This window comes from Lithobates pipiens, unplaced genomic scaffold (genome assembly GCF_037356315.1).
Source record: "Lithobates pipiens isolate NorthernLeopardFrog02 unplaced genomic scaffold, aLitPip1_a1.2 Scaffold_22, whole genome shotgun sequence".
Lineage (NCBI taxonomy): Eukaryota > Metazoa > Chordata > Amphibia > Anura > Ranidae > Lithobates > Lithobates pipiens.
In genome coordinates, this window is record NW_027507784.1 from 289,654,395 (window position 1) to 289,669,621 (window position 15,227).

General features: G+C 43.0%; 1 protein-coding gene across 5 annotated transcripts in view; it reads right to left on the reverse strand.

Annotated features, from left to right (window-relative positions):
- TTYH3 (tweety family member 3) overlaps positions 1 to 15,227 on the reverse strand; it is a 206,794-nt gene that overhangs the window by 52,195 nt on the left and 139,372 nt on the right. For all 5 annotated transcript variants that reach the window (XM_077449152.1, XM_077449153.1, XM_077449151.1 and 2 more), the window contains exon 7: positions 10,250 to 10,325. In XM_077449152.1, the coding sequence (XP_077305278.1) occupies positions 10,250 to 10,325 (76 nt within the window). The remainder of the gene's footprint in view (positions 1 to 10,249; positions 10,326 to 15,227) is intronic.

Here is a 15,227-nt window from a genome sequence, read left to right on the forward strand (position 1 = left end):
AAATAGTTTGATGTTATAGGTGGTCAGGAAGTATCAAGCCCCTGTGGGCATTTGTCTTCTTAGGCATGGATAGGCCAATAGGGGGTGCCTTTTGGGTTTATGCATTTTGTTTGATTTTATAGATACAATTTTCTTTTTCAGTTTATCTGAACTAATTAAAAATTAAGCAATTTTAGATGTATTTGTGTGTAAATAGTTCGAGAGCTACGCAGCAGTAAAGTCCAACATTTCTATATCTTATCCATACAGATAGAAAGGTGTCTAAGATTTCGCAGTAAGCATAATTATACTATTTATTATAGCTTGGCGATAGTGTTTTTTTAAGCCTTTTAAAGTACTTCCACAGCCATCCTGTTAAAGATTCCTTTCCCAATGTCTGAATGAAAACACCTTTGAATATTTCATGCCTCTCCGGAGACCGCTGCTGCATGGACGCCTGTGTATGGATGGTAGAGCAAAGCACGCACGCAGCTCCTGAAAGCAGCCAATGGAAGCCGACAGATGTTCTCTATAATTCATTACGTTAGTCTAAGGCTGCTCCCACCAGCTGTTCATCTTCTCAGAAGAATCTTTCCTGTACGACTCGTCTCCTGCTCAACTGAGCCATTAAACTGTAATTAGCCGGGCCGCCCGACCAGTGCTTACCATTTACCGGATCATGTGCTCGGTATGGTCAAGTGCTTCTCTGGCAGTAAAATAGACGACGCGTTCTACCTTAGGTCATCATTATGTGAAGACATTTATGCAAAGACTTTGTTTTGCCAATTCCATTAAAACGTTATGAGAAAATGGAACGTCCAGTGCAATGTGTACATTTTGAAAGCGTCTTTGAAAGCTTTATAACAGAGGGCGTACCTATGGGAATACTGACAATTCTGAATTTACAGCAAGACACTCTCAAGGGTTATGTTGTCAAGATGATTTTGTTATCGAATGCAAAAAAAGTAGCGGCAGTACACGCCATAGAAAAGTAAACGACCTCAAGGGTAGATGGGCCATCTTGGGATGGGGACTGAGATTTACTATGCAGCTACTTCTGTTTTGTCATGAAGAACAATCATTTAGGAAAAATATGCCCAATATAAGCGTACCTAACTCTGCCCGTATCCAGATGGCTGAAGCAAATTGTAGCTGCATTGCAGCTGTTTCTATTGAGATTAACTACATCTTGGATGTGTGAGAACTGGATGTGTGTGTGTGTCTAGGTAAATACATATTATAGGAATATCATAAACCCATTACTAGGTTACTTTTGCAAATTATAATCAACAGTGCAATTATCCTTTTAGATGAGAAGAGCAAAGACTAATAAATATACCGTACTTATCGTTGTATAACACGCACCTTTTCTCCCTGAAAATAGGGGGAAAATCAGGGGTGCGCATTATACGCTGATAGCGTATCTCGGAGAAGGAGGGGGGTAAGCGCCGCCGGAATAACTGAGCTGCCATGTCTAGTTCTCGAGCAGTCATCTTCTGTTTACAGTACTCAGCTCTCTCACACACACACTCCGCCACCGGCATTGGACCAGTGTTCTGTCAATCACAAGAGCTGGTCCACTGACGATGGCGGAGGCGGGACGTGTGTGTAAGAGCAGAGTTCTGTAACCAGGCGATGGCGGCTCAGTAATCCCGGCGGCGCTCATTCACCTCCTGATTCCCTGCACTGCATAAGAAATGGTGAGGCTGCAGATGGGCACAGAGGCTGCATTGTGGCTGCAGATGGGCACTAATCAGGCTGCATTGATTGGCACTGACCATTATTTTGCTTCAAAGTGGTTTATTTGAAAAAAAACAAGTTTTTTCCCTGAAACTTCCCTCTTAAATTGGGGCGCATGTTATACGCCAATATGGTAGTTTATTACATTTAAAGCGGAGTTCCAGTGCTTTTTGTGTTTATTAAAAGTCAGCAGCTACAAAAACTGTAGCTGTTGACTTAATAAGCAGACCCACGATCCAGCGATGCAGTCACCCGAACCCTCTGTTCTCTCCTGCACCTCTCCCCTGCATCACAAGTGTGGGCACCCGGCTGTGACAGCTTGCTGCTTCACAGCTGAGTGCGCACTGCGCATGTGTGAGTCGGGCCTCTCCTAGTCAATGTGTCCCAGAAGATTGCAGGGAGAGAGTGGAGAGGAGAACTTCCGCTTGAGTCGCCTAGACAGCCCGAATGGAAGTGGGAATTGGGTACCTGTCAAAACTAGGTACCTACTCACTCCCCCGAAAAATGTACATGCCATGTCAGGGAGCAAGGAGTCCTTAAATTGGAACTTCCACTTTTGGGTGGAACTCCACTTTAAAGCCAAAGTAAATTGCTAAATTATATCCATTTAAAAAAAATGAGCGTTGTTGCGCCTGCCAATGGATTTGTTTTTCTCTCCATCCTGTCCTGAGATTTACACAGGCCTGCCAGAAAGTAAAGGCAAACTAGAAACATTTTTTTCACTACTGCAGTTAAAGTGGTTGTTAAGACACTCTGTCATCTTTATACAACCCTCTGTGTTTCCTAATAACAGGTGCCCCTTTGTATGTGCTTTATTAAAAAAGAAAAAAAGAATGCAGTCTATACCCGATTTTAGAGCGCTGCTCGGCACTCACGTAACTGGCCACCTCTCCCGATGTGACAGTTATCTCCATGAAACAGAACTGATAGGCAGGGAGGGATGGGGGAGAGGAGGACAGAGGAGAACTGCGGATGATGGAGGCACATAAACTGACCACAGTGTCAGGGTTCAGTAGCCATGATAAACTGTGGTCAGTTTACAGAGGGGAAGGCAGAACCAGGCAGGATCAACCAGGTGATACAGGGGGGAAAATGACACAGCACAAGCACAGTGTGGTTATTCATGCTTTAAAGGAACAGGATCCATTTTTTCAGGGTAAAAAATGCTTTAAGCAAGTCTGGTTACCCCCCTAGTCTCAGCTTACAATTGGACATTGAGGAACTGAAACACACTGATGAGACATTTGATTGGCTTCTAGTATTGCCCTGCCCTCTTCCAGCCTCAGTGCTGCTTTACAGAGAGATAGAAGAGGCTGAAATGTAGCCAAAATTCAGTTTTTCCCCCCTAGCTGCTTGTAAAACCTAATTATTTTTTCTTGTTTATTATTTTATATTGAAAATTTGTCAGGAGTTCACACAAAGCCTATAAAGACCATAGTATAGAAATTAACAAATACAATATCTCTTGATCAACCTAAGAGTAAAAGTAGAATGTTGAACATTGAGGATCCTACACGGGGATGATGGAAAGGGTAAATGTTTAGGGAAAGTGGAGTCGGGGTGAGCAGTCATTGGAGTAAAACAATAGGGATGGTATATATGAGGATATAGTAGTCTGAGGGGAATACAGGCCATGGCCCCCTTAGATGTGGAGTAGCGAACACAAATCTGGTCATGGTGTGGTAATATCTGGCCTCATTCTTCTCATGGAGCATTACCAAATAGTTATGGATAAGACCTCCATTACACCAAGAACAGGACTCTTGCAGGCCCTAGCTAAGGTCTGCATTGCAGCAGTGAAAAGAGTAATAACCTGAAACATAGGATGCTACTCTGGAAGATGTAAAATACCATCTGGTTAGAACCTTATAGGTCCATTCTACTGCTAGTGCATTGCGTTGTCAAGATTTTGCAGTCATCCATATTTGCACCCATTAGGTGCCCCTCGAGGTCTTACCTAGGTTGTAGTCTTTTTTTTTTTTTTTTTTCTAGGGGTTCAGCTGCAAGCCAAATACAAACATACATACAAATGGCAAATAAAATCACTTTGGGTTATTTTATTTATTGTTTTCCTAGTTTTCTCTTATAACCTTTTATGCAAGAAAAAGTATTTCCAGTGCACAATGGTTTAGCAAAGGTAAATTCCGCTAACTTGCTTTTTAAGGCTGGATGTGTCCGACTAAAACATCAAACAAAGCTCTCCAACAAAAGGATGAGTCGCTTCTCTGGCAACTCGTTGGGTTTGTATACAAGAGGCTTGAGCCTCGTACATACGAAAATATCGGACGAACGATCTTTTTTTGGGGGTTTTTTTTGCACACTAGTCTCATTGAAAATTAAGAGGTTACTAAAGTTACAAAAATTCTCATATGACAGAATACAACTTTGGAAGTGATGTGTTGTATTGTAATATAATGTATTCTTTTGTTTCCGAGCATACGTGGTTTTGGTCTTCTGAGTTTTTTACGGACGAATACTGTACGGATTAAACAAAAATCGTTCATTTTGGCATCGTACGAGAAAAATATTCATGTTTATCCCTACAGATAGTTTTGCATGAACTGTCTGGATCAGATCTCGAAAGCTGTGAACCAACGATCGGATTAGCGTAGAATCACTACCATAATTTTTTTGTCCAATTTTCTGATCGTGTGTACTAGGCATTAGGGATTAGAGCAGCATTTGTTAGATCAGTGGACCAACGTGCATATGAATGGGCTAAACTTTTTATAATCTTTTTAGTACTGAAGTACAGCAGATAAAGAAAGCATGTACACATTGGCTGTAGGTTTCCTTGAAGGCCTAACTCTGGGCACAATAACCTTACCAGAGTGAAGCAGTTGAACATTCCTTTGCCTCAAAAGCAAGCTCCCATCTTGCAGACTTTCTCCGACATCTGGCACATCTGCTTGTATACATGCCGGGATCAGTAAAGCTTCACTGTACTTCTGGCCCGTTTGAATGTTTGAGCGCTTTAGGTCTCCTAGACCCCAGGGAAGCAGTGAAGACCCTGCCTGCTCTCCTACAGGCCATTTCCAAAAAAATTAAGCCCCAAAGCTTTGTATTTTTGAAGGACTAGAAAGCAGGTGTCTGAGATCTGACATCTGAGCTGTCCAGAAGTACAGTGGGAGCTGCACCAATCCTGCCATGTAAATGAGTATATCTGCAGGACATAATGAAGACATACCCTGCATGACGAGGGGTTGCTTTTGAAGAAATTACTTTCAAATAAGTAAAAAAAATAAAAAAGAAAATCAATCAGGTATGGAGATTTTAACATAGATACACTGGTCCATAAGGCGGAGAGGCAGGACAATGATGTGCTCTCCACCTCAACACCTCATCCATTCGGAGAATATTTTGCGTTCTTCGAGAAAATGCAAAGCTTTCTCTGAATACAATGGGACCCAGAAGCTAGTGGAGAACACTATAGTAACTGTGTCTGATACAGAGATTTTCAGCTGCTACAGGGATCCCACAGGTATGGTATTTGCATAGTTACGTTGGTCCAAGCTGGATCAATGTGACCAAGTAAAAATATGAATGCCTGTAATTCTTTTTAAGGCTGGGTTCACATATATGCAAATTGGATGAGGATTTCCCAGTCATCCAATTCACATGACCAGCAATAAATGAAGCAGGTTCAGAGGTCTGGGGCGGGCGCGGACCAGATTGCTGAATGGTCCTATGCGTCTTTGGTCCCGGTTCAGGTGTGAATTCAGGCAACAATTTGAACCTGAAATCACACCTAAACCGATGAACAGGCATGCACCAGACCCCATGCCCTAAGGGACAGGGTAACCCCTCCCCCTAGCAGACCATGGCCCTGGACCTGTATAGCATCCTGTGGCTAACTCAACACAATGCACCTTGTGCCAAGGTGAGTGCCCATGTAGGATTCAGTGCCCGACTTTACATAGGTGGTCAGCCCAGTGTCTTAATTTTGGATATGGTTCCCCCAAGGCTCAGCTAAGGAGTCAATCAATCCAAAATCTGCAAAAGGAAGGCTCAATGGCAGCCATGAATCTTGATGTAAGAATCCCTCAAAGAAAAAAAACAAATCCTCCACATAAAAGGGGTACGCTTCTCTCGGTAGACAGAAGAGGTCCATCACCTAAATAAAGACACTAGCAAAAAACAAAGACTAGATGGGAGTGCCAAGACTAATAAGGGGGTGTCCATGCAGAATTCTTTGTCTGCATTCACGTGATGGTAGCTACATATAGCCCATGGTTAAAGATTCTGCGTTGGAATGTTTTACTGTTTCATTATATCTGGAGTTGGGGTTGAAGTGTCTTTCAGATGGGTCATAAAAAGTGTGGAATGCAAATTCTATTTTGAAAGCAGAGAGTTGCTTAACAGTTAAGGCAAAGAGTGAAAAGCAAGCACTATTTTTGGTTTACGCAAGTATAAAAATAATCACTGTAAAATATAACAGCATTAAGGCACAGCAAAAACAGTAGAGTGAAGAGTAAAGTGTGATCCTCTTATCCCCCTAATGGAAGCTTCTCTTTAACCCAGCTGAACCCAAGCATCAGGCGGTAATCTGCGCTAATGTCGGCAGGGCAGCAGCTGTAGAAGGCCAGCGGTCAGCCAGTAAAATGTGTGAAGGGGAGAGAGGAACCGACAAAGCCGGTCAGATTTATCATTTCTAGGTCATATAAAGGTGCCTTCTCCTACACAACAACCACTCTCCCATTCAACAAGCTACCTTCACTTCCAGCTTCTTCAGCCTTGATTACACTATAGATTGCAAAACAACCTTCAACTGTCCTAGACATCTCATTGTGTGGATGGAGGACATTCTGCTGTTCTATTTATAAGGACTTGTCAGGTTTAGAAATGAAAGCGATTTATGTACTGCCTAATGTAAATGGGAAAATATGGATGCCTTCTTAAAGGGTTAGCTCACCTGACATATGTAAAAAATCCCTATATATCACAGCGTCCATACATTAATATGTGTAGTGCTCCATTTCGTAAAGAATGATTACTTCTCAAGCTGCCTTTTCAATTGCCCTCCATCCTGCAGGAAGTACCGAGCGTTGGATGCGTGGCCCAAGCAACTCACAAACTTGGCACTTGGCTTTGCTCCCTACCCACTCATACATAGTTCACTCTCTTGAATCTCAGTATTTTTTTCAAGAGCCAACTGCACATGCGTGGGTAGGCAATGAAGTCCAGCACACTTTTGGGAGTTACTGGGCGCATCAAATATTTGGTCTGTCCTGCCACCTGCAAGACAGAGGGAGGAAGGCAATAAAATAAGCAATCTGACACAAAAGCATTCTTTTACAAAATTCAGGACCGCTTGCTATTAATCTGAGGACTAACTGCTTTAATCACAGAACAAACATATACAAAGATTAGGTTGCTTTATAATCATACTGGGAGCAGATGGGCCCAAAATCTAACATTTAGATATCAAGAAGCTCAGCTATTTTTTGATCTATTGCCAAGTCACGCCTTGATACTGGTGATAAAATGCAACTTCGTGCCCATGTTTACCTAATTTACTTTTCTTGCCTCTCTACTCTTCCTCCTTACTCGCACCTCTTATTATTGTCCTTCTTTCTCTCCTTAACACGGCACGCAGACCCCAGACTGACCCATCTGCTCTGGAACGAGAATCCTGCAAACTGATTGGTCAACAAAAGGCCACATGATCTATCATAACCTGTGTGACATTGCTTGTTAACTTTATATAGTATGTACCGACTACTGCATAGATGGGGGCCTGGATGGTTGTTGTGTGTTTTTTTTTTTTTTATTTAAAAAAAAAAAGGCACAATTCAATTATGTTGTTCAAAGATATCATCAAATAAAAAAACATGCTCCATATCATCTTATGATAAGTATTAATAATGGTGTTGCTCTCTGATGTACTCCATAGTTTGCCTCTTGTTACTATGCAATTACTGCCGGTCTAACACCCAAAGCACACCTGTCACATCAGCTTAAATTGAGCCTCCGGCTGTACAACAGATAGAGTTGCCACCTCATCCCTTTAAAAATCGAACACATATTAATTACACAGGTTCTGCGGCTGGTTAAGGTGGTAATTAAACTCACTTGGTGCCTTATTTGCATTAAATTAGCCTCAGAACCTGTGTAACTCATATGTGTTTGGTTTTAAAAGGGATGAGATGGCAACCCTAACAACAGACCAAATCTTACTAATAACAGGCCTGCGTGTCTTCACCCTCTATGTGCCAATACAGCCCCTGCAAAGAGCATAAAGGAAAGGCTGGCTTCCTCAAAATCAGGGTTTGCATATGGCTGGGCACCCCTACCCATGACAGTGCTTAGGCTTGGCAAAAGGTTTCTGGGTCACCAAGCACTATACTGTGGTAGGGCAAGGGTGCTAAAGGTAAGATGTGGCCCCAGAGGGTGTTCTACAGCTAGAGGCTTATTTTGATTTTAAAGACAGATGACAGGCATGTTATACCATTTACTCAATTGTTTAGGACATATACACTATATGAAGGTTTGCACAAATTAGAGTATATTTTTGCACTTTTGAATTTTGAAGGTGGATTTTTTTATTTTATTTTTTTATTATTTAAAGCGGAGGTCCACCCTAAAGTGGACCTTCCGCTCATCGGAACCCTCCCCCCCTCCGGTGCCACAATCGGCACCTTTCAGGGGGGAGGGGGGTGCAGTTACCTGGATAATCCAGGTAACTGCACCCACTTCCGGGACAGCTCTCTGCGGAAAGGGGCGCAACTTACGCCCCTTTCCGCAAGTGCCTGCCCCTTCCCGCAAGTGCCCCGCTGCCTGCTGGGAAACACACAGCTCCCAGAGGCAGCGGGGAGCGTCCTTATTGCGCAGCGCAATTCGCGCATTCGCAGTAGGGAACCGGGAAATGAAGCCGAAAGGCTCCATTTCCTGATTCCCATACCCAAGATGGCGGCGGCAGGACCCGACAGACGACCTAGCGATCGGCTTCGGGTGCCGACATCGCGGGCGCGCTGGACAGGTAAGTGTCACTATTTTAAAAGTCAGCAGCTGCAGTATTTGTAGCTGCTGGCTTTTAAAAAAAAAAAAAAAAAAAACGCGGAGTCCCGGTGGACTCCTGCTTTAAATCCCCGTTTCAGGCAAAAATAACAACAAACTCCCGCTACCCTTCCACTCCTAACCCTTCCTGCAAGGCTTTTTGATTTTCTTACCTGGTGAAGCAAGATCTATTCACCCAAATCCCTTATAGCCATTTCTGAGTACAGGGGACTGCCAAGGCCCCTTTCACACTGCCGGCGCCCGGGCGTCAGCGGTAAAGCGCGCTATTTTTAGCAGGGCGGTTTTAACCCCTGCTAGCGGCCGAGAAAGGGTTAAAACCATCGCAATGTGCTGCTACAGCAACGCTATGCCGGTGGTATAGCCGCACTGCCCCAAAAATGCTGCTACAGGACTATTTTTGGTGTCCTGCCAGCACACCGCTCCAGCATGAAAGCCCTCCGGCTTTCACATTGGAGAGACAGCAGCAGCAGTTTCATATTTTTAGCGCTGTAGCGCCTGCAAAGCGTCCCAGTGTGAAAGAGGCCTAATTCAGTGCTGCAATTGCACCTCAGACTGCTTCCAGAGAGGACCCAATAGGCTGCAAGTGACGTGGACCCCCAAAGAAGCAGCCCACTGGAAGTAAACAACGCAAAAGAGAAGACATGGGACCAGAGTGTCCCATGACTGCAGCTTTTTTTTTTTTTTGTTACCCAGCAATCAGTAGAGGGGGGGGGGGGGTAACATTATTCCATAGAGGGGGTTAATTAGGATACTGTTCTCTTATGTTAACCAATAATATTTAATCTTTCACAAAATTTGTGTACTTAGTATAAGGCTACATGTACACTAGCCTACCCTGACCGCGGGAAAATGTAAAACGCATCGTTTTTACCGGGATTTGCCTTTTTCCAAGTTCGGCGGTCAACGCGTTGCTATACTGAACACAATTCTTCGGCGTTCAGGAGAGGGTGGTTTAACCTCCCCTAAACCTGGCAGCTTCTTAACTCTGCTAAAATCCTATGTGTATATGGACAGTTGGACACACAGGCTTTTATGGAGTTGAGTTTAGGAGCTTTTGCCAAAAAAAAAAAAAAAAACTCAAAAGCTCCTAAACTCAAGTTTAGGAGCTGCCAGTGTACATGAAGCCTAAAAATGTCCATACCAATTGCTCAAATGTTTAAAGGACAACTCCGCCCAAAAGGGTTGTTTCAATTTTGTGTAGGCAGCACCAAGTTAAGCCAGCCGCTCAAAGCTTATATCAAAGTTCAGTGGGGAGATTACCAGGCATCTTTACACTGGGGCCATAAGGCCTTTGGTAATCAGAGGGAGGAGAAAATTCCTTGCCAAAGGGTCCTATGGAAAGTCACTCACATTCTTTAATATTGCCCCAAAGTTTTTTGCTTTTTTAAAATCCTCCAAAGTAGCAGAAGTTTGGAGATATTGTTACTGGAATAAATCTCTGCCCTTCATTCATATCAATGAGACAAATGAGAGGTTACAATTAGTGGCCACAGGAGGGGAATAAAACCCTTACCAGCACTCAACACTGATTTTTCTTCCACTATTTTGGTGACAAAGGTGTCCGGATCCATGCAGAAATCGCTGCAGCCCTTAAAGGTGAAGAAACAACAGATTAGGAAAGCCCAGCAGTTGAAGTACATTTTATATTGGTATGTGGCAATATGGATTTGTGTTGTGACAAATAAAGAATTGTGCCATGGCAGAAATGAAGTGTGACCAATTCTCTAGGCTGAACTTGCGTGCAAGTATATAAAAAAAAAAAAAAAAGCATTTTATATTCATTGAGTAAAAATATTAATATTTTTTTATAATATATATATATATATATATATATATATAAATATTTTTTTATAATATATATATATAAATATTTTTTTATAATATATATATATATATATATATATAAATATTTTTTTATAATATATATTATACATACATATATATACATATATATACACACACACACACACACACACATGCATACACACATGTATATATGTGTGTATGGATTGATATTTGAATAAAATACATGTAATGTGCAATCTGCCATAGCAAAAATGTACACAAATCCATTGTTATTAATATGCTGGCAAAATTCTTCAGTATCTGAACCCATATTGTAAAAAGAACACTGGTCACGACTCAAAGAGTTGTGGTGAATGGGGTCCGATATGGGTGGAGAGTTCTTAGAATGTTGCCAACCTATGTGGGGTTGGCAGATTATTAACACTCTTTGTCCCAAAAGGGAAAACAATAGTTGGCTGTATCTGCTTAGAAAAGTGTTCTCTTTGGTTTCAATTTGTTACTGTATTTAAATCTGCTAGTACATCTAACACTCCCCTCCCCCCCATACTAACAATACTGCTTTTCAAATCTGTCCCCTGTGATCCTTCATCCAGAGTGGAGGTACAGGAGGGCGTGTTACTAGTCAGATCCCCAAGTAAAAACAGAAAGGGGGGGGGAGCCATAAACAAGGAAAACTAACACTGCCACCACATCTAATGATTGGTCAGCTGTAATATATTACATTTGTGGTTTTAGGATTTATATGCCTTTAAATGTGGTTACCTACTACTAAATAGCCTCTAGGTATCTTATGCTATAGTGCAGTGATGGCGAACCTTGGCACCCCAGATGTTTTGGAACTATATTTCCCATGATGCTCAACTACACTGCAGAGTGCATGAGCATCATGGGAAATGTAGTTCCAAAACATCTGGGGTGCCAAGGTTCGCCATCACTGCTATAGTGCAAGAAAAAGTAGGTGAACCCCTTGGTATTAACTTGTTTTTTGCAGTAATTTGACATAAAATGTGATCTGATCCTCATCTAAGTAACAGACAAGCACAAAGTGTTTGAAGCGGAGTTCGACTCAAAAGTAGAACTTCCTCTTATCGCCCCCCCCCCCCCCCTCCGGTGCCAAATCTGGGGGGGCAGGTAAATGTTTTTGACAGGTAGTTCCCCACTTCCTCCTGTCTCCGGACAAATTAGTGCAGCGCATGCGCAGTAGGGAACCAGCTGTGAAGCCAAAAGGCTTCACTGCCGGATTCCCTTACCAGGAATGGCAGTGGCTGCACCCGACAGCCAATCCGAAGATAACATCGCTCAACATCACGGGCTCCCTGGACAGGTAAGTGTCCATATAATAAAATTCAGCAGCTGTCATATTTGTAGCTGCTGACTTAATTTTTCATGGGCGGGGCTGGACTTCCCCTTTAAGCGGATAACATACAAGCAAATTTTTCTGCGTCTTTACTGAACACACCCATTAAATATTTACAGTGTTGGAGGAAAAATTAGGTAAACCCTTGGAGTTATTAGCTGGTCGAATCTCCTTTGGCAGCAATGACTTCAAACGAGTGCTTACGGTAGCTCCGGATCAGGCCGACACAATGTTCAGGAGGAATGTTTGACAGCAAATAACGTCCAATGGCAACATTCTATGAACTCTCCGCCCATATCTGGCCCTCTTCGAGTCGTGACCTGTGTTCTTTTTAAAATACAGGTTCAGATACTGATGTATTTTGCCAGCATATTAACAATAGATTTGTGTACATTTTTGCTATGGAAGATTGCACATTATGGAACAAAGAAGAATACCCCCCACTTGTGTAGTATAGAAACAATCTTAATAATTTGAATGATAATTAGATCAAACAATATGATCAATAATAAAAAGACGTAGGACGTCTGTACAATATGAATATACGACAAACAAAAACAAAAACTGAAGTCAAAACATTAAATATAAAATGACACGGATACTCTCTGATGGGTGATGTACCCCGATACCCGACGTGTTTCCATTTTTTTTACACCTTCGTCAGGGGTAGTGAGTGGAGTATAGTCAGATATATTTTAGCTCAATTTAAGTGATTCCATAATCAAAGCCAGAAGAGGCAACCATTAAAATGGAGATGGATGCCAGATCAGAGCCACTGTGAGCTTAAAGTGGATGTAAACCCACTGTCATCTTTTCAAATCTACTGCAATATTGGTTATCTAGAAGGATATACATGCCTCCTGCATGTATACTTATCTGTCAAATGTCTCCCCTCTACTAGGAGATCCAAAAAACTGCAGATTTTATGGGTGGGTCTGTTCTCCAGGGCTCAGTGGGCGGAGCTGTGATGTCAGTAGACTCCCTGCCCACCTCTGCACGCCCCTTAACATGCATTTTCTCCTGTGCATATTAGGGATGCACCGAAATTTCGGCCGCCGAAACATATCGACCGAAAATTGTGTTTTCGGCAAATTGCCGAAAGGAAAATCTTGCCGATAATGGGGCCGAAAATGGGGGTGGGCCCTGGTGCCGCCCATTGCAGGGGTGTTTACCTGGCTCATCCTCCGTCCTCCCTCCTCCTTTCCTCCCGCCCGACCGTGCGGTGATCTCCGTGTGTCACGGAGCTGTGCATTGAATTGCCCGGGCGGCTGCAGTAACAATGTCCCGCCTCCTGTGACGGACAGTACACTGATCCAATGGCGGGACATTGAATCAGCCTGACGTGATTACAGGAGGCGGGACATTGTTACTGCAGCCGCCCGGGCAATTCAATGCACAGCTCCGTGACACACGGAGATCACCACTCTGATCCGGGCATAGGTAAGGCTGCATTCAGACACTGGCAAGCTGCATGAGGGGGAAAGAGTGTGCCCAGGGCAAGCATTGTAGAGTTTTGTCCGCAGCTAAATCAAGTTTTTTGTGCCCACAATGCTGCTGCATCCAAAAGTCATTTGTTTGCCTCTGAAACTATCTACCTCTGGCCACTTGTGTGAATGTAGCCATGCTATATAAACCAGGTCACAGGACAAAGGCTGTACTCCCTTTATTGGCCATATAAAAAAAAAAAAAAAATAATAATAATCTTGATTTTGACCTAGCTAGGTTTTATCACCATGTGATAGAATGGGGAAGGGTTAAGTTATTGCTAGTAGAGGTAACGATATGAGCATTCCCAATAGAAGTCTGTTGGAACGGAACCAGGTAGCTTGCTTGGGGCCAGTTCACACCAGATGCAGTTCCGTGTGCTTTTTTTTTTTTGCACAGTGTTTTCCATGTATGCCAATGGCTCCAGTTCACACCATGCAGTCAGTTTCCGCACTGTGCATGTATTTTTATCAGGCAGGCTGCATCTGCGGGGAACTGGTGAGGCTGCTTTGATCTCCTGTACCATGCCTGCAGTCTCTGGCCATCTCCTGTACCATGCCTGCAGTCTCTGGCCATCTCCTGTACCATGCCTGCAGTCTCTGGCCATCTCCTGTACCATGCCTGCAGTCTCTGGCCATCTCCTGTACCATGCCTGCAGTCTCTGGCCATCTCCTGTACCATGCCTGCAGTCTCTGACCATCTCCTGTACCATGCCTGCAGTCTCTGGCCATCTCCTGTACCATGCCTGCAGTCTCTGGCCATCTCCTGTATCATGCCTGCAGTCTCTGACCATCTCCTGTACCATGCCTGCAGTCTCTGACCATCTCCTGTACCATGTCCCCAGTCTCTGACCATCTCCTGTACCATGTCCCCAGTCTCTGACCATCTGCTGTATGAAAATATTTTTTAAAAACAGTCATTTTCGGTATCGGTGCGGTTTCGGTATTGGTTTCGGTTTTCGGCCTAGTGTATTTTTCATTTTCGGTATCGGTTTCGGCACCAAAAAACCCATTCGGTGCACCCCTAGTGCATATCTTACACTGAACTTCTGCTATGATCACCAACATCCATTCAAAACCCAGAAAAGTCCCCACATGACTTCAGCATGCCAAATCATGTTGAGGAGTGGAACAGCCAATCCTTGCAGAGCTGCTGAAGAAAGGAGTGGGGGTGGGAAAAAGATATGAGGATTTCTCAGAGCTGGATTAACTCTTTGTGGTAAAACTGGGCACAGCTGATCTGAAATGCCATACTCTATATTGTGCCGGACGAAAAAAAAAAAATATTTCGGGTTTACATCCACGTTAAGAAGAAATGAGTTCAAGTCTGTATAGTAACAGGTGTAGGACAGCAACTTTATTTCACCCGTAAAACAATGGGTGCTTTAAAGGGTAGTCGGGACGGGGTTTAACCAGAGCCTCAAAATTCAGCTCGTAGATTGCCGGATAGTGTCCAATCCCTGACTTCATGTACCCTGTGGATGTGATGCTCACGTGTGGAGAGCCTCCCCTGTGTTTTTGTTTATTGTATGTACATATTGTGCAGACGTCATACGTCTTTTTATTATTGATCATATTGTTTGATATACTGTATTATCATTCAAATTATTAAAAGATTGTTTCTATACTACACAAGTGTTGGTGGTCTTTCAGAGTCCCATTTAGGGGGTATTCTTCTTTGTTCTACACAATAGGGATGGGACCACAACACTTTTTCTTCCGATATGGTGGAAATCTTCTCTTTGATTGCATATTATGTGTATTTTATTCAATCTTTTTATTTATATATCTCTCCAAAAAAAAAAAAAAAAAAAAAAAAAAAAAAAAAACTTTCCTGCGCTCCT